Source organism: Salvelinus fontinalis, chromosome 15 (assembly GCF_029448725.1).
Source record: "Salvelinus fontinalis isolate EN_2023a chromosome 15, ASM2944872v1, whole genome shotgun sequence".
NCBI classification, from domain to species: Eukaryota; Metazoa; Chordata; class Actinopteri; order Salmoniformes; family Salmonidae; genus Salvelinus; species Salvelinus fontinalis.
Genome location: NC_074679.1, coordinates 6,484,031 through 6,502,753, shown reverse-complemented (window position 1 = coordinate 6,502,753; position 18,723 = coordinate 6,484,031). Strand labels below are relative to the sequence as shown.

The window sequence follows — 18,723 nt, the reverse complement described above, 5'->3', positions numbered from 1 at the left end:
TTTATTGTCCAACATTAACAAGTCAAGTAAAAAAGCACAAAGATGACAATTCAATGACAGTGAACCTTTATTCTCCATTATACAAAAGGTACATACAAATAAAATAAAAAGGGATTTAGCAAAATAATTTTTAGACATATTTTACAAAAACATTTTACACAACCATAACAGCCGATCCCTCCGTCCAAAATAATCCTTATGGTCTTTAGAGGCTTTGAAGTTTGCTGTGAGGAGAAATAAAGAATATTTAGATCAGCAAAGAGAAACGAAGACCGACATGGAAACCAAGTTGACTCTCATTATACTAGTTACCATATTGCCAGTAAAGCAATGATTAGCACCAAGTGAATTATGTGTAGAGCATGCATAAACAAAGAGTAAAAAACATTTCTCACCTGTCCTCAACGGTCCTGTTGGATGGGTAATATACCTTAAAAGCAAAGCCACTTTTTGGGAAGGAGCCCTGCAAGAACAGAATGACAATACAAAAAAATAAAACTTTCTTAAATTAAGAATATAAGATCTCATCATAATATAGTTCGAAACCCAAGTCCAACATCTCATACCGAGTCTCATAATAAAACAAAATGGTGGAAATCTAGGAATAAGCGTAACGTACCGGGTTGATGCAGAGGCAGTCTGTGTTGGAGATGTTGAAAGGGTCATATTTGTCCGCAAAGATGATGACATCAGGCACGGGGTAAACCCGTAAAGCATAGTCATAGGCCCAGAACACTGGACTGACATACAGCGGCAGGGGAGTCAGGTGGCCCTGAGACAAGATGGTCTTCACAAACTGGAGAAGGAGAGTTTATTGGTGATTGTCAGACATTTTCATGCCGTTATCATTCATGAAGAATAAATTCAACTACAGGACAAATATTCACACAAAGCACCTCAGAGTAGGAGTGCGGATCTAGGTGTGTGTGTGTGTGGGGATCCGCTTTGTGAATACAGGCCAAATGAACTAGCTAAGTTTATATAATGTACATTACCAGTCAAAAGTTTGGACAGATCTACTCATTCAAGAGATTTGCTTTATTTTTACTATTTTATACATTGTAGAATAATGGTGAAGACATCAAAACTATTAAATAACACATATGGAATCATGTAGTAACCAAAAAAGTGTTAAATGAAATAGATTTTAGATCCTTCAAAGTAGCCACTCTTTGCCTTGATAGATTTGCATACTCTTGGCCTTCTCTCAACCAGCATCACCGGGAATGCTTTTCCAACAGTCTTGAAGGAGTTCCCACATATGCTGAGCACCTGTTGGCTGCTTTTCCTTCACTCTGCAGTCCAACTCATCCCAAACCATCTCAATTTGTTTGAGGTCAGGTGATTGTGAAGGCCAGGTCATCTGATGCAGCTCTCCATCACTCTCCTTCTTGGTCAAATAGCCCTTACACAGTGGAGGTCTGTTGGGTCATTGTCCTGTTGAAAACCAAATGATAGTCCCACTAAGCACAAACCAGATGGGATGGCGTATCGCTGCAGAATGCTGTGGTAGCCATGCTGGTTAAGTGTGCCTTGAATTCTAAATAAATCACTGACAGTGTCACCAGCAAAGCACCCCCACACAATCACATCTCCTCCTCCATGCTTCACGGTGGGAACCACACATGCAGAGAAAATCCGATTACCTACTCTGTCTTACAAAGACACGGCGGTTGGAACCAAAAATATCCATTTGGACTCAGACAAAAAAGGACAGATTTCCATCGGTCTAATGTCGTCCATTGCTTGTGTTTCTTGGCCCAAACAAGTCTCTTCTTCTTATTCGAGTCCTTTAGTAGTGGATTATTTGCAGCAATTCGACCATGAAGACCTGATTCACGCAGTCTCCTCAACAGTTGATGTTGAGATGTGTCCGTTACTTGAACTCTGTGAAGCATTTATTTGGGCTGCAATTTCTGGGGCGGCAGTGTAGCCTAGTGGTTAAAGCGTTGGACTAGTAACCGGAAGGTTGCAAGTTCAAATCCCCGAGCTGACAAGGTACAAATCTGTCGTTCTGCCCCTGAACAGGCAGTTAACCCACTGTTCCTAGGCCGTCATTGAAAATAAGAATTTGTTCTTAACTGACTTGCCTAGTTAAATAAAGGTAAAAAAAAAAAAAAAAAAAAAAAATTCTGAGGCTGGTAACTCTAATGAACGTATCCTCTGCAGCAGAGGTAACTCTGGGTATTCCTTTCCAGAGGCGGTCCTCATGAGAGCCAGTTTCATCATAGCGCTTGCTGGTTTTTACAACTGCACTTGAAAAAAACGTTCAAAGTTCTTGACATTTTCCGGATTGACTGACCTTCATGTCTTAAAGTATTGATGGACTGACATTTCTCTTTGCTTATTTGAGCTGTTCTTGACATAATGTGGACTTGGTCAATTACCAAATAGGGTCATCTTCTGTATACCACCCCTACCTTGTCACAACACAACTGATTGGCTCAAATGCATTAAGGAGGAAAGAAATCACACAAATTAACAAGACACACCTGTTAATTAAAATGCATTCCAGGTGACTACCTCATGAAGCTGGTTGTGAGAATGCCAAGTGTGCAAAGCTGTCATCAAAGCAAAGGGTGGCCACTTTGAAGAATCTCAAATAAAATAGGTTAACCTGTTGAGGCTGGGGGCGCTGTTGTCACTATTTATGGTAATCGTGTAATTTTTGAAACGGCTTCCTACAAAATTCTTGATCGTACAATATGCATATTATTATTATTATTGGATAGAAAACAGTCTATAGTTTCTATAGGAGTTGAAATTTTGTCTCTAAGTGGAACAGAACCCATTCTACAGCAATTTCCCTGACATGGAGTCAGATTTCAGAAATTTTGGCCACTGTTCTGGAGTCAGTTTTAAAGCCAATGTTATTCCTATGAGTATACGGACACTGCTTACGTCTTCCCCTGGATGCCTTTACGTGATGACGATTTGAATGGGGTCGATTGCGCGTTCACAGGCACTATAAATAAAAAAAACCTGTAGCTAGTCACTCTTTTGGAGCTGCGTCATGCGCCTGGAGGACACCGACCCGCACCTGTTCCAAGCATTAGTGTTGGGAGTAATCTTTCTCCGGTCATGTTAAGACTCGTTATAGGAGTTAAAAACATCATAAGGTAGTTAATTTAAAGCGTTTTATAGCAATTTATATCCGTTTAGTGCGATTTTGGGACATTTATTTCTGAAACGCTGTGAATCGCTGGGCACGCTTCCAGTTCATGCTGAACGCAGTTGGCATTTCCACATGGCAAGAGGACAGCTTTCCACCAAAAGACAATTAGACCCAAGAAAGGATCCTTTGCCCAAGATACTGATGGAAGAACAGCTCAAAGTAGGAAATTTTTATTATGATAAATCGTGTTTCTGTCGAAAAATGTTAGTGGCTTAGGACGCCATGTTTTTTGACGTAGCTTCGCTTGGCGCAAACTGTATTGAAAAGAAAGGATAATTTAATTGTAATTCCGCGATTGTATTAAGAATTAAATTGTCTATCAATCGATGTCCACCCTATATTTTTTAGTCACGTTTATGAGTATTTATGTATACGAGTAGATCACTGTCTAATATGGCGCACGGACATTTTCTCACCAGCTGGGCTACTTTCCCCATTGTCTAACCATGATTTTGGTGGCTAAATATGCACATTTTCGAACAAACTGTATATGCATGTTGTAATGTGATGTTACAGGGGTGTCATCTGAAGAATTCTGAGAAGGTTAGTGAAAAAAATAATATATTTTGGCGATGTTTACGTTATCGCTCACTTTGGCTAGAATTAATGCTGGGGTAATGTTTGCACATGTGCTATGCTAATATAACGATTTATTGTGTTTTCGCTGTAAGACACTTAGAAAATCTGAAATATTGTCTGTATTCACAGGATCTGTGTCTTTCGATTAGTGTATGCTGTGTATTTTTACGAAATGTTTGATGATTAGTAAGTAGGTAAACACGTTGCTCTATGTAGTTATTCTAGTCCATTTGTGACGGTGGGTGCAATTGTAACCTATGCCATCTACCTGAAATATGCACATTTTTCTAACAAAACCTATCCCATACCATAAATATGTTATCAGACTGTCATCTGATGAGTTTTTTTCTTGGTTAGGGGCTATAAATATCTTAGTTTAGCCGAATTAGTGATAGCTACTGTTGTTGGTGGACAAAGAAAGATGGTGGATTATGCTAATGTGTTTTTAGCTAATAGATTTACATATTGTGTCTTCCCTGTAAAACATTTTAAAAATCGGACATGTTGGCTGGATTCACAAGATCTGTGTCTTTCATTAGCTGTATTGGACTTTAATGTGTGAAAGTTAAATATTTAAAAAAAATATTTTTTTTGAATTTCGCGGCTCTGCCTTTTCAGTGGGGGTGGGGGGGGAGTGCCGCTAGCGGCACCCTCACCCTAGACAGGTTAAACACTTTTTTGGTTACTACATGATTCCATATGTGTTATTTCATAGTTTTGATGTCTTCACTATTATTCTACAATGTAGAAAATAGTAAAAATAAAGAAAATCCCTGGAATAAGTAGTTGTGCCCAAACTTTTGACTGGTACTATAGGTAATTGTACTAGTAGAGGTCGGGTATGTCATAACTGAGGAGCTAAGACTCACATGATTTGGAATGTCGAGGTTGCTGCTAGGCAGTCGGACACAATTTCTGCACATCTTGTTCACCAGGTCTTCTCTGATGACAACAATCTCCTGGCTGCAGTACTGGATTCTGACATAGGAACATTTGATTCACAGGTTGTGAGATGTTAAAAGATGACATTTACAAAATGCAGGCAAAACAAAGACTACATGCAATCACAAAACCTGTGAAAAGTAACTGTCAAAGAATGGTCAATTGTTATCACAGAAAGTTGGTGGCATCTTAACGGTGGAGGACGGGCTTGTCGTAATGGCAATAGGTGGAATGGTATTAAGTGCATCAAGCACATGGTTTTAATGTGTTTGATGCCATTCCATTTGCTCCGTTCCTGCCATTATTATGAGCCGTCCTCCCTCAGCAGCCTTGACTGTTTGTTATAATGAGCAAAGGGAGCCAAATGTATTTGACAACCATGTCAAAAATATTAGCCATTAAGTGCACATTTTTTCATAGGAACTTCAACAGATGGGCTTCGTTGCCAAAATCCCTAACTTTTATCCACTTCCTCAGAGTCAGATGAACTGGATACCATTTTTATGTCTCTCTGATCTTAAACATGTGGAGATGGGAGAACCTTCCAGAAGGACAACCATCTCTGCAGCACTCCACCAATGAGACCTTTACGGTAGAGTGGCCAGACGGAAGCCACTCCTCAGTAAAAGGCACATGACAGCCCACTTAAGAGTTCACCAAAAGGCACCTAAAAGGACTCTCAGACCATGAAAAACAAGATTCTCTGGCCTGATGAAACCAAGATTAAACTCGTTGGCCTGAATGCCAAGTGTCAGGTCTGGAGGAAACCTGGTACCATCCCTAAGGTGAAGCATGGTGGTGGCAGCATCATGCTGTGGGGATGTTTTCAGTGGCAGGGACTGGGAGAATAGTCAGGATCGAGAGAAAGATGAACGGAGCAAAGTGTAGAGAGATCCTTGATGAAAACCTGCTCCAGAGCACTCCGGACCTCAGACTGGGGTGAAGGTTCACCTACGCAGGAGTGGCTTCGGGAAAAGTCTCTGAATGTCCTTAAGTGGCCCAGCCAGAGCCTGGACTTGAACCCAATCGAACATCTAGGGAAAGACCTGAAAATAGCTGTACAGCGATGCTCACGTTCCAACCTAACAGAGCTCGGGAGGATCTGTAGACAAGAATGGGAGAAAGTCCCCAAATACAGGTGTGCCAAGCTTTTAGCGTCATACCCAAGAACATGCAAGGCTGTAATCGTTGCCAAAGGTGCTTCAACAAAGCACTGAGTAAAGGGTCTGAATACTTATGTAAATGTTAATTCATTTTTTATATATATAAATTTGCAAAACATTCTAAAACACAGTTTTACTTTGTCATTATGGGGCATTGTTTGTATATTGATAAGGGAAAAAACCTATTTAATCCATTTTAGAATAAGGCTGTAACAAAATGTGGATAAAGTCAAGGGGTCTGAATACTTTCCGAATGCACTGTATATCCCTTTAATAAAGCTCAAGAGACATCCCTTTAAGACAAATTCCTGAAAATAGAATAAATCAACAAATGTTATATTTCCAAGCTGATTCACATCCGGCCGTGATTGGGAGTCCCATCGGGCGGTGCACAATTGGCCTAGCGTCGTCTGGGTTTGCCCATGGTAGGTCGTCATTGTAAATAATATTTTTTTCTTAACTGACTTGCCTAGTTAAATAAAGGTTAAATACATTTTAAAAATACATATATTTCAGTCACCTGCATGGGTTGGTAGTGAACACAGAGAATGGCACCCTCTGTCTGAACTCCTCAGTGATGTGGTCTGCCAATGGGGGCCTGAGGACATAAGCATTTATATAAAGTACAGTACATCAGAGGACTACAGTCATATCATGAGCAACAGAACAGAGGAATAACAGGTCTCTTGTTTTTCAACTCTCACCTGGGTAGAATTGTACTCGGACCAGGGTCTTCAGGACCGGGGACGAACACGAAGCGACTACTGCAGTTTTGAAAGGATGCATTCAGTTAGACAAGTAAACAACAATTTCCTGTAGAAGACCCATAATGCAGCATGGTGAATATTTCCCAAACAGTTTGTCACCCTGGATGCAACAATGTAGTACTGTTGAAATTGTTTCCTGGAATATCAGACTTTCAGGTCAACCAAGTGGTTTTCCTCCCTCACGCGTTACCTGTTGTGGATGCTGGGATATTCACAGATTGCATCGGCAAGAACTTTCAACGACTCTGGGGGGAAAAAAGAAAATACTTCAATTGTGTGTACTAATGCTTCTGTCATTACCCATTTGAACACATTTGCCAGGTCAGTATATCTTCACAAGCAGGGCATTAAAAATTTAAAATAAATACTCAAAATCTTTCTTACCTTTGAGTGATTTGATTTGTGTTTTTCCATAGGGGGCTGAGGAGAAGTTGCCGCAGAAGATGAAGCAGGTAGGAGGCATGGCTGCGTATCCTACAATGGACACATGTTAAGGTTGTTTCAGACCATACTATTAAGCAGTAGAGATAGAAATTGAGCACACTGATGGACACTTCAAAATCTGTCAGAGATGGACATGAAACACATGACAATATCCATCAATGTCAACATTAATACGACTTGCATAAATGCTTGAATCAATCAATCAATTGTATCTATAAACCTCTTTTTACATAAACAGTTGTCACAAAGTGCTTTACAGTAACCTGGTAAATACCCCCATACGAGCTCTTGTCAGTGATGTTACGGGTGGAACGAACCTGAGAACATAAGGTGGATCTTCTCCAGCACCTCCACGCTGTCCAGCCACACGTCGGAGACCACCACAAACATGGCGTCCTCGTTCTCTTCCTCCAGCTGCTTTAGCTTGGCCGAGGCTTTCACCGACGTGGTGGACGGCCCACCGAAGAAGTTCACGTTGCCGTAGTAGGCCCTAAAAACCAGAGTCCATTCTCATCCGCTGTTTTATTTATTTATTTGTGTATATATATATTTGTTTGTTTATATGTATATATTTATTTGTTTATATATATATATATACACACACACACTGCTCAAAAAAATAAAGGGAACACTTAAATAACACAACGTAACTCCAAGTCAATCACACTTCTGTGAAATCAAACTGTCCACTTAGGAAGCAACACTGATTGACTATAAATTTCACATGCTGTTGTGCAAATGGAATAGACAAAAGGTGGAAATTATAGGCAATTAGCAAGACACCCCCAATAAAGGAGTGATTCTGCAGGTGGTGACGACAGACCACTTCTCAGTTCCTATGCTTCCTGGCTGATGTTTTGGTCACTTTTGAATGCTGGCGGTGCTCTCACTCTAGTGGTAGCATGAGACGGAGTCTACAACCCACACAAGTGGCTCAGGTAGTGCAGCTCATCCAGGATGGCACATCAATGCGAGCTGTGGCAAGAAGGTTTGCTGTGTCTGTCAGCGTAGTGTCCAGAGCATGGAGGCGCTACCAGGAGACAGGCCAGTACATCAGGAGACGTGGAGGAGGCCGTAGGAGGGCAACAACCCAGCAGCAGGACCGCTACCTCCGCCTTTGAGCAGGAGGAGCACTGCCAGAGCCCTGCAAAATGACCTCCAGCAGCCCACAAATGTGCACATTGTGTTGTTTAAGTGTTCCCTTTATTTTTTTGAGTAGTGTATATATATATATATACACACACATACATACATACATACATACATACCATACATACATACCATACATACAGGGGAAAGGAAAGTATATTTTTAAATGCCAACTGTAGAGTAAAAAACAATACATTGGAATTTAAAATAACTTTCGACCTTCTCAGTCGGCCTACTGATTTTCAGAGGAAAAGGCATTATGTAGTTAATGTCCATTTCTAAATGAAGGCAACACTGATAGGTCAGCAACATTGTAATCTATTGACCTTGTGGTGGATGATGGCTCAGTCGGCGGGAATCCAAATGCGTTGACATGGAAGACTGAGTCCTCATACCAGCCTATGGGGGGAAAAAGGACTGGACTACTAAGTCATTGCATAACACAATAAGGTAATAGTACATCTCCATTAACGTGGATGAAGAAGATCAATTATTTTACCTTCTGCCAAAACAAAGCAGGACTCTGTGTAAAGTCCACTGTGGAACTGGTGAGGACAAGGTTAAAGAAAACATGCATAATCTGAAATACAATCAACATTGACTATATTCAAGACTTTAATTGGCCCATTGAATTATGTAAGAGAACATTTGTATCATTCGCTCCCCATCACCACCACAGTGAAAGGATATTGCCTTTGAGAGGTTCAGCTGTACTGTACCACTGGGGTCTTCCAGATAGAATTTCCCCTGAAAAAAATAAAAACATTCCAGGTGAAGCTGGTTGAGAGAATGCCAAGAGTGTGCAAAACTGTCATCAAGGCAAAGGGTGGCTACTTTGAAGAATCTCAAATATATTTTGATTTGTTTAACACTTTTTTGGTTACTGCATGATTCCATATCTGGTATTTCATAGTTTTGATGTATTCACTATTACTCTACAATGTAGAAGATAGTAAAAATAAAGAAAACCCTGGAATGAGTAGGTGTGTGCAAACTTTTGACTGGCATTGTATATCTATAGATATGACTATATTTTCCAAATAAAAGGTCCTTAACATGAATTTTAGCTGCTCACCTCTTTAAGCTGTGTGACCATCCCCAAAACAATGACCTCTCCTAGCTTAGCCGTACTACCTAAAAGTGCTTCAACAGTCTGAAGCTGAAAACAAGAACAGAGCAAGATCCGGGCAATCAATGTTCAACATGAGAACTTCCTCTTAGCTTATATCAAATCCATTAAACATGTTTAAGTGTGTTTTCGGTTATGACAGAGTTATTACCTGAAATTTGTTTCTGCCTTCTTCTGCAGCGGCCCCTATTACAGGTGGGGTGAAGAGTTCATGCCGATGTGTACGCTACAGAAATGGGGTAACTGTCAAGGTTGATCTGGGTACATTTATTTCTCACTGATTTAACTTTCATTTATCAAGTGGATTGGGAACACATCCTCTTTACAACGACCTCACAGAGAGCAGCGTCTCAGGAAAGAAGCTTTTTAAAAGTAACTGTCCAGTGAAAATCTCACGTTTAAAAGTTAATATTCTGTTAACCCATACCCAAATAATGTTGATGACTCATCCTACACTCGTATGTGGCCAAAGCATAAATTGGAGGGAGAAAAAACACTTAAACCCCACCTCAAACTTGTATCTCAAACAGACTGTTTAAAAAATGCTTGCTATTTCCTCAAAGGATGATGTCATCCTCCTGAGGAAGATGAGCTGGCCAATCAGTGGTCTGCTCTCATGAATATTTTTAATGACCGGTAAACACCCACACCATTCCAACACAGAAAATATGCTTTTTAACATACTGTTTTTAATCACAAATTTTTAGAAGGAAAACTTTTTCACTCATATTGTAATTACATATAGGTAATATTATGTCAGAGAAGTCTGGAAACAGTACAGTTGCTTTAAGGCCAAAATATACAAAGACCATCAAACTATGATGGATTCAGAGGGCAAAGAAATGTAGCCTACTGACCTGCTGTAGGAGTGTGTAGCGTTCCCTAAAGAGCTCTGCCTTGTCCCTGGCTGAGCCACAGAGACTTGGGGCAGAGTGGGTGGTCATGTTGAGGCTGGGTGAAGAACAAACAACGGTTTCACTGATGGATGTCTTCATATGTTGGTTTCAATAGGAAGATCATTTATTCTAGAGTTTTTTTTTATATAACATTTGGACCATGTAGACTAGATGGGGTCAACCTATAGTAGTAGTCGTTTTATTACCTTGCATGTTGCCAGTACTTGGCAGCTAAAAGCTGAATCAAGTACACAGCACATACAAGTAATTAAACAAGTAAACAAATAGTAAAACATCAGGAAATCAAGGTTTATACATTCATACTTACGGTACAAACTTCTTCCTCTCTGTGCTGTAGATATATCTTGGCACGTCAAAAGCACCAATTATGTTGAAAACATTATCTCTGAAAATAATCAAATAGTTCACATGAATAAGTTCACATGAATAAGTCAAATTTGAGGATTACTATTCTAGAGAATGTGTATGAAATTGGTTATTGTGAGACTGACACCTTTCCCAACTTACATGGTTTCATCACATGACTGGCTGCAGTCCTGCACAGCAGTCTCCACCACAGCCAGCTCAATCATACTGGAGGACACTGTCCAGGAGAAGAGAGGAATAGCTACATCATTCACAAGCATAGAATATTCTGAAATAACTTTTTTGAGGCGACAGGTAGCCTAGTGGTTAGAGCATTGGACTAGTAACCGAAAGGTTGCAAGATCGAATCCCCGAGCTGACAAGGTAAAAATCTGCCATAATTCCCCTGAACAAGGCAGTTAACCCACTGTTCCTAGGCCATCATTGAAAATAAGAATTTGTTCTTAACTGACTTTCCTAGTTAAATAAAGGTAAAATAAAAAATAGCCAACAACTGACTATTGATTTTAGTAGCTTGTTATGATCGAAGAAGACGTACAAGGCTGCTTCTCCACAGCATCCATGACCCTCTCGATGACATCATCCAGTTCAAGCTCATCGACAGACTCCAACACCTCCACCAGGTACCTGCTGGCTTCCCTGGAGGACAACAACAACATAACGAACACATCTGAGGGGTATACTACAAAGCTGGATCAAGGAGTTAGCCAGCTAACTTGTCTGAATATTCTGAAATAACTTTTTTAGTAAGATATGCTTGAAATGGGCATGGTCTAATTGACTTAACAACCAAACACATATCTATGTTTAGCTAACTTTCAAATCAATTGTTATTTCTGGTTGTTTATCAAAGTTTGCTGGCTAACTGATTGATGCTGCTTTGTAGTGTACCTCTGACTGCCAGACATCAATCCCATCATTCCTATTAAAAACATACATTTGCATTAGTTTCTATTGATTAATTGTTTAAATATGCATAGTATACTACTAAAATGTCTAGCTAGCTGTCCATCTATATTTACTGTAGCTAAGCTAACCTTAGCCTCCTAGTTTCTTTCTTGGTATCACTGACACAAGACAGATTTAGCTATTAACTAGCAATGCAGCCATTACATTTACTCTAAACCAAATATCAGGTCAAGAACAACATGATTGACAAATGATAGCGTACGGTCGAAGCATAAGTCCCCTCATCTTGAAGCCAGCAGATACTTTCGTCTTCACTCTGCGAACCTCCATGTTCAATCTTTCTTCAACAATCAACATTTGGCGCTAAATGTTAACTTCCGCCTATATGTTTCGTCACTTCCTTCGAAGCAAAGATTCTACACAAGCTTCACTACTGCACGATTCTGCCGATATTTGCTGTTTGAAGTCAGCTGATGTTTTCAAAACATTAGGTATTCTCAAAAAAACATGGATAAAGCAGCCAGACATGTAAGTAGCTATTACCCAGAGTGTTACTTGCATGATCAATTGTTACTTGCATGATCAATTGGCATGGTTATTAATGTATATCAGTCTTGTCATATGTTTATTTGTCATATCGCAATATTATTCTAAAATGTTTACAGCACATAATTTGATTGGTGTAAAAAATAATACAGAATAGAACAACCATTATTAGTAGGTCAGGTTGGAGGATAGGTCATAAGTGTCCAACGAGACAACCTGCCCTGAAGCCTATCAGGGCAAGAAAAACGTGTTTTCTCCAAGAAGCTGTTGGAAAACATCCTCTTGGGGCAACGGAGGAGAGACCCTTGTACCTACTTACCATATGGCCTTGGTTCTTCATATTCATTAGATAGCAGACTTTGTAAACACTACAGGTCATAATTTGTCAACTCTGCATCGTATGTCAGAGGTGTTAGGCCTACTACATAGTTACTCAAATGTTATTACATTGACACAGTGGAATATTGGTATTTGGAGAGTTTTTGAATTTTGAATTGTGTTAAAATTATAGACATTCAGGGAGCGTTTGTAAATTCACTCCGTTGTGTAAGAGTGTACCCAGTGTGCGCTCTGAGCATTCTAAATTCATATCGTTGTCAGATTGTCCTATCATAAATTCAGAGCGTTTCTCTCTATGGGTGGGCACACTAGATGCTCTGGCCGAGGAGTAGCGTTTGTAAATTCACTCTGGATATCTACTCCGATTTCAGAGCACTCTCGTCTGTGTGTGTCAGAGTGCAGAATAACTATGACCAGTGTCGTCAGTAAACATCGGCAAAAAAAAACGTAATTCAATTGTTGCCATAACACAGTTAGAGTCACTAACCCTCGTGATAACATGAAAACACTAATCAACTCTGCTAGGGCGAGTAAAATGGTCAGAGTGAGGTGTTCTCTCTTATGTCTGGAAGTAGCTTTCAAGCTAGCCAACGTTAGGCAGATAGCTTGGGTGCTTTACTGCCGTCGTGAGGTCAGAACGCTCGGATCAACCCGAATTACTCCTCGGCCAGAGCGTCCAGTGTGCGCTCTGAATTTACGAACGGACAATCTGATAACGCTCTGAATTTACGAACGGACAATCTGATAACGCTCTGAATTTACGAACGGACAATCTGATAACGCTCTGAATTTACGAACGCCCAGAGCACACTCCAGATTGAATTTACGAACAACCCCTTTACAACGACAGTCAACCACCCACGCCAACTGCATAAAGAGTTGCTAGGTTGCTAGGTAGCTACTTCCAGACACTAATGAGAAAAGACCTAATTCTGAACATTTTACTCGCCCAGGCAGAGCTGGCATAGCTTCTTGAGTGTTGTCATGTTATCAAGAGGATTCATGACTGTAACTGAGTTACTGACAACAATTGAATTAAAACAATTCGTCGATGTTTACTTACACCTGTCACAACAACCAAGTTTAGGGCGTTCGGAAATTCCTCAATTATTCTGTGCTCTGGCACTCAAACCAGAGCTCTCTGAAATCGGAGTAGGTTGCTAGGTGGAATTTACGAACATACAATTACATAGCATGGTTTAAATATTCCCCATCTAATGTTAATGGTGAACTAACATGGCTGCCATAGTGTTGTAGTGTCATGTAAATGAATCATAATGCTAATTCTAGACATTCAGTTCTATAGTATTTTTTTTAAACATTTCCCATGTAATGTTAATGGAGAGCTAACATGGCTGCCATCGAATGTTGAAGTGTCATTTAAATGCTTCATAATGCAGAAACCCCATTGGTTCAACTCTCTAAATATATCTGGTTAATGTTATGTGCAATGTGCAATGTGTGTTCTGGAATGATTTAGCTGCAGAACTGAATCCCTCATTTCCCTGTTTGTTTATTGTTTGTTTGTTCTCCAATCTGAAGGGAAATGTGTCAAATGTCTGGAGAGGTCCCACCCCCAATGTCAGGCACCTGTGGCTGCTCTCTGAATGGAGACATGTACATATTTGGGGGATGCAATGACAACGGACAGACCAATCAGGTAAACCCAGAAAAAGGGCTCCAGAGCATGTATTCACAAAGTGTCTCGGAGTAAGAGTACTGATGTATGATTCGTTTTTTCCTTTTAGATCATAATGAATAAGATTACATGGGCAGGGTGGATCTGATCCTAGATCAGCACTCCTACTCTGAGACACTTGATGAAAACGAGCCCTGATGGTACAGTACACATTGACAGGGAAGTGTGAAAATCCTCAATAGTTTACAAAGCCTTATATTGTTTTGTTCACATTTACATGCTGAAATGCCCTGTGTTTGCAGCTTTACTGTGTCAACCTCCTGGATGGGAAATATAGCTGGAGGAAAGTGAACCATAAGAGTGGCTCCTCTCCCTCACCCAGAGATAAGCTCTCTTGTTGGGTTTTCAATGGCAGGTAAACATTCTTTATGTAAATAGAAAGATTGTCAGGGTTGGGATTACACCTTTACTATTAGGGGTGCTCTAAATAAATAGTGTGCTGGCCCAACTAAAGTCTTTCCTACACTTATGGGGGTTCCTAGCTCCCCTGTAATATGAACCCCTTGTGATTGGAAGATGTTTTGGTATTTCTGTAGTAATATGAACCCCTTGTGATTGGACGATGTTTTAGTATTTCTGTAGGCTCATCTACTTCGCTGGATATGGTCATAAGCAACTTGATGACATCAGTAACAATAGAAGCTTCCTTATGGATGAGGCATCAAGGGTAATGTTTGCTTCCGGGTGCAATTATGTCCAAAGGTATACATTCATTTACTATTAACTTTCCTTATTGTATGGATTAGTAATATTGTGCTTTGCAGGTAGATGACATCTATTGGGGATGGAACAATGAAGTCCATATGTTTGACCCAACATCGGCCAGTTGGAGTGAACCACATACCAGTGTAAGACGGAGGTTAAATTGTGTTTACATATATAATAAAGCAATTCATTTAGTGGATATACAAAAACATGGTGTTGTCATAGCATATTATTAACAGTATAGCATATAAGGCAAGACACTTAAAATATGATCGTTTCTTTGTGGATATCTAGCTACACTGTAAATGTTGTTTTTGTCTAAAGGGTCGTGCCCCTGACCCCAGAGCTGCCCATGCCAGTGCAACACTTGGCAACAAAGGATACGTATGTGGAGGCAGAATAAGGGTGAAAAACGATGCATCTCAACTCCTCTCTCGTGTTTTTTCCTTGACACAGACAACCTAAAGGGTCACAACGATTCATGAGATTGTGTCTTCTGCTGAACATGAATGAAACATAGGACTTTTGACTCTGTTTTTTTTTGTTGCGCTTGTTTGGAATAAGCTCTTCTGTTTTTCTTTTCATTTTTAGGAATCCAGGACAAGTGACATTTATTGTCTGGATCTAGAATCATGGACATGGTCCGAAATGTACGTATTTACACTCTTTCAAATGCTCAGCTTAAAATGGTTACTGGTCTGTACTATACTGTTTTCACATCACACTTGATTTAAAAAAAAATCTGTTCTTTCAAAATGGCTTTTCCAGAGTACCAGAATCCACTGTGCCAATGGGAAGGTCGTGGCATACCCTAACTGCAATATCTGATAGCGCTTTCTTTTTATTTGGAGGACTGGGTATGGACTGAACCAATGAGTGAGTAATTTACCCATTCAGGTTCCCAATCCTACCTTTGTACCTTATGTTCCATGGAAACGTGGCATTTGGTTTTCTAAAAAAATTATGCATCTCTAGGCGATGGCTGGGCATTTGATGTTGAGACAAAGAAATGGAGGGAGCTTGAGCATCCATACATGAACAAACCAAGGTAGTGTATGTGCAAGTTGTTAGCAGAAAGTGTTTTATTTTCCAATCTGAGGTATGTACCTAAAATGTGCAAATGGTAAAACTGTTAACACATTGTCTGTGGGATCTCTATACAGTGGAGCAAAAAAGTATTTCGTTTTTAGCCCCAAAGCATGATGTTTCCACCCCCATGCTTCACAGTAGGTATAGTGTTCTTTTGATGCAACTCAGCATTCTTTGTCCTCCAAACACGACGAGTTGAGTTTTTACCAAAAAGTTCTATTTTGGTTTCATCTGACCATATGACATTCTCCCAATCTTATTCTGGATCATACAAATGCTCTCTAGCAAACTTCAGACGGGCCTGGACATGTACTGGCTTAAGCAGGGGGACACGTCTGGCACTGCAGGATTTGAGTCCCTGGCGGCGTAGTGTGTTACTGATGGTAGGCTTTGTTACTTTGGTCCCAGCTCTCTGCAGGTCATTCACTAGGTCCCCCCGTGTGGTTCTGGGATTTTTGCTCACCGTTCTTGTGATCATTTTGACCCCACGGGGTGAGATCTTGCGTGGAGCACCAGATCAAGGGAGATTATCAGTGGTCTTGTATGTCTTCCATTTCCTAATAATTGCTCTCACAGTTGATTTCTTCAAACCAAGCTGCTTACCTATTGCAGATTGTCTCCCCAGCCTGGTGCAGGTCTACAATTTTGTTTCTGGTGTCCTTTGACAGCTCTTTGGTCTTGGCCATAGTGGAGTTTGGAGTGTGGCTGTTTGAGGTTGTGGACAGGTGTCTTTTATACTGATATCAAGTTCAAACAGGTGCTATTAATACAGGTAACGAGTGGAGGACAGAGGAGCCTCTTAAAGAAGAAGTTACAGGTCTGTGAGAGCCAGAAATCTTGCTTGTTTGTAGGTGACCAAATACTTATTTTCCACCATAATTTGCAAATAAATTCATTAAAAATCCTACAATGTGATTTTCTGGATTTTTTTTTCTCATTTTGTCTGTCATGGTTGAAGTGTACCTATGATGAAAATTACAGGCCTCTCTCATCTTTTGAAGTGGGAGAATTTGCACAATTGATGGCTGACTAAGTACTTTTTTGCCCCACTGTATGTAATTCTATGATATGGGCCTCATTTCCCAGAGCTTTCATAGCGTTAGTGTTAAGATCATCGTTAGAACCTTCTTACGATGTGTCTTTAGTAGTGAAAGTGTTTCCTAGAGCCTTCGCTAGTAACGTGGCCGTTAAAAACCTTTTGCACATCGACTGATCCAGGCTGGGTGGGCTTTACTTGTCTCATCGCGCTCTAGCGACTCCTTGCAGGGCAAGGAGCTGGGCACCTGGCTGGGCTGGGCACCTGCAGACTGACCTCAGTCATCAGTTGAACAGTGTTTACTCCGACACATTGGTGCGGCTGGCTTCTGGGTTAAGCCAGCAGGTGGTAAGAAGTGCGGTTTGTCGAGTCATGTTTTGGAAGACGCATGACTCGACCTTCGCCTCCCGATCCCGTTGGGGAGTTGCAGCGATGAGACAAGATTGAAATTGGGGAGAAAAAGGGGTGGTATAAAATATAAATAACTTTGACATGCTCATAACGGATATTTAATGTCTGCTTTAAAAAATATAAAAAATGATCTACCGATAGGTGCCCTTCTTTCCAAAACATATAAAAACCTCCCTGATCTTTGTAGTTGAATCTGTGTTTGAAATTCACTTCTCGACTGAAGGACCTTACAGATAATTGTATGTGTGGGGTACAGAGATGACGTAGTCATTCAAAAAATCATGTGACTTGTTAATTAATTAAACGTTTATTCCTGAACTTATTTAGGCTTGCCATAATATAGGGGTTGAATACTTATTGACTCAAGACATTTCAGATTCTAATTATTTTTCATTAGTAAAAATTCCCAATAAATAATTTCACTTTGATATTATGGGGTATTGGGTGTAGGCCAGTGACAAAAACTCTACATTTAATACATTTTAAATGCAGGCTGTAACACAATAGAATGTGGAAAAAGTCAAAGGGTGTGAATACTTTCTGAAAGCACTGTAGTCTATAGCCTATACTGTAAGTAAGCCATTTATTTTAATGCAGTCATCTGCAGTTTTCATTTGAAACATATTCTTATTTATCCTTTGCTTGGTTGTTACAATTGCAAAGAAAACTTTGTATTTCGAGTCAACTTTGTTGAAGTTCACTACAAATCACAGAGAGGAGGATTAACACTGTTTAGCAGAGATCGTCTGTGTATACAGTGACGCAGGAGGGCAAAAAAAACGCATTACTGCTTTGGACATACCGACAGAGTCATTGCGCAAAATAGTATGCAGCATCATCTGGAAATGAATGTGAATGTTGAACAAAAGTTTTTTTTCACAGGATATGTGAGGATTACATAGCCAAGAATGTGAAGAACTGCAAGCTGCTTCAAAAAACAGCTTCCATGTATGCCCCCAAAACTACTGCCAGCTGTACAGAGGAGAATGTCCTTTTTTCAGACATCTAGGGAAATATAGCATTTTCATATGTAAATATTAGAGGGAAATTATCAATAGTAGACTACAGTAAATTGATAATGCAGAGTTCATAGTTCATACTCTATGTTCCACGTATTACTGTTGATAAGGCCTTCAGGGTATGTGGGAAGATTTGTCTTTCAAAAGAGTGTAGTTAATTATCATTATGTATCCATATATGTTTGTTTTATGTTTTACAGTTTATTTTATATTATGACTGTGAATGGGTGTGTTTTCTGCCTGCAAACAAGACTGTTGTAATGTTTGATATCATCATTTTTGCAACTACAACTTTGCTTTGGCCACCACTTTATAATAACAACATTCTATATGCAACTT

General features: G+C 40.0%; 2 protein-coding genes across 2 annotated transcripts; one reads left to right on the top strand and one right to left on the bottom strand.

Annotated features, from left to right (window-relative positions):
- Positions 1-49: 49 nt before the first annotated feature.
- pole2 (polymerase (DNA directed), epsilon 2) lies at positions 50-12,048 on the bottom strand. The gene is made up of 19 exons (XM_055862551.1): positions 11,803-12,048; positions 11,170-11,270; positions 10,773-10,848; positions 10,573-10,650; positions 10,206-10,299; positions 9,500-9,574; positions 9,295-9,378; positions 8,910-8,966; positions 8,719-8,767; positions 8,546-8,618; positions 7,388-7,560; positions 7,011-7,100; positions 6,817-6,871; positions 6,564-6,623; positions 6,380-6,457; positions 4,624-4,732; positions 620-796; positions 396-463; positions 50-224 (listed from the first exon to the last, which is right to left on the bottom strand). Exons 1-19 carry the CDS (start codon positions 11,895-11,897, stop codon positions 206-208), a joined length of 1,611 nt encoding a protein of 536 aa, XP_055718526.1. The 5' UTR covers positions 11,898-12,048; the 3' UTR covers positions 50-205.
- LOC129811336 (kelch domain-containing protein 1-like) lies at positions 11,934-18,649 on the top strand. Its single transcript, XM_055862554.1, has 8 exons — positions 11,934-12,068; positions 13,968-14,085; positions 14,367-14,479; positions 14,707-14,791; positions 14,889-14,972; positions 15,154-15,234; positions 15,421-15,479; positions 15,598-18,649. Coding segments are annotated over exons 1-8 (642 nt in total). The 5' UTR covers positions 11,934-12,066; the 3' UTR covers positions 15,698-18,649.
- The last annotated feature ends 74 nt before the right edge of the window (positions 18,650-18,723 follow it).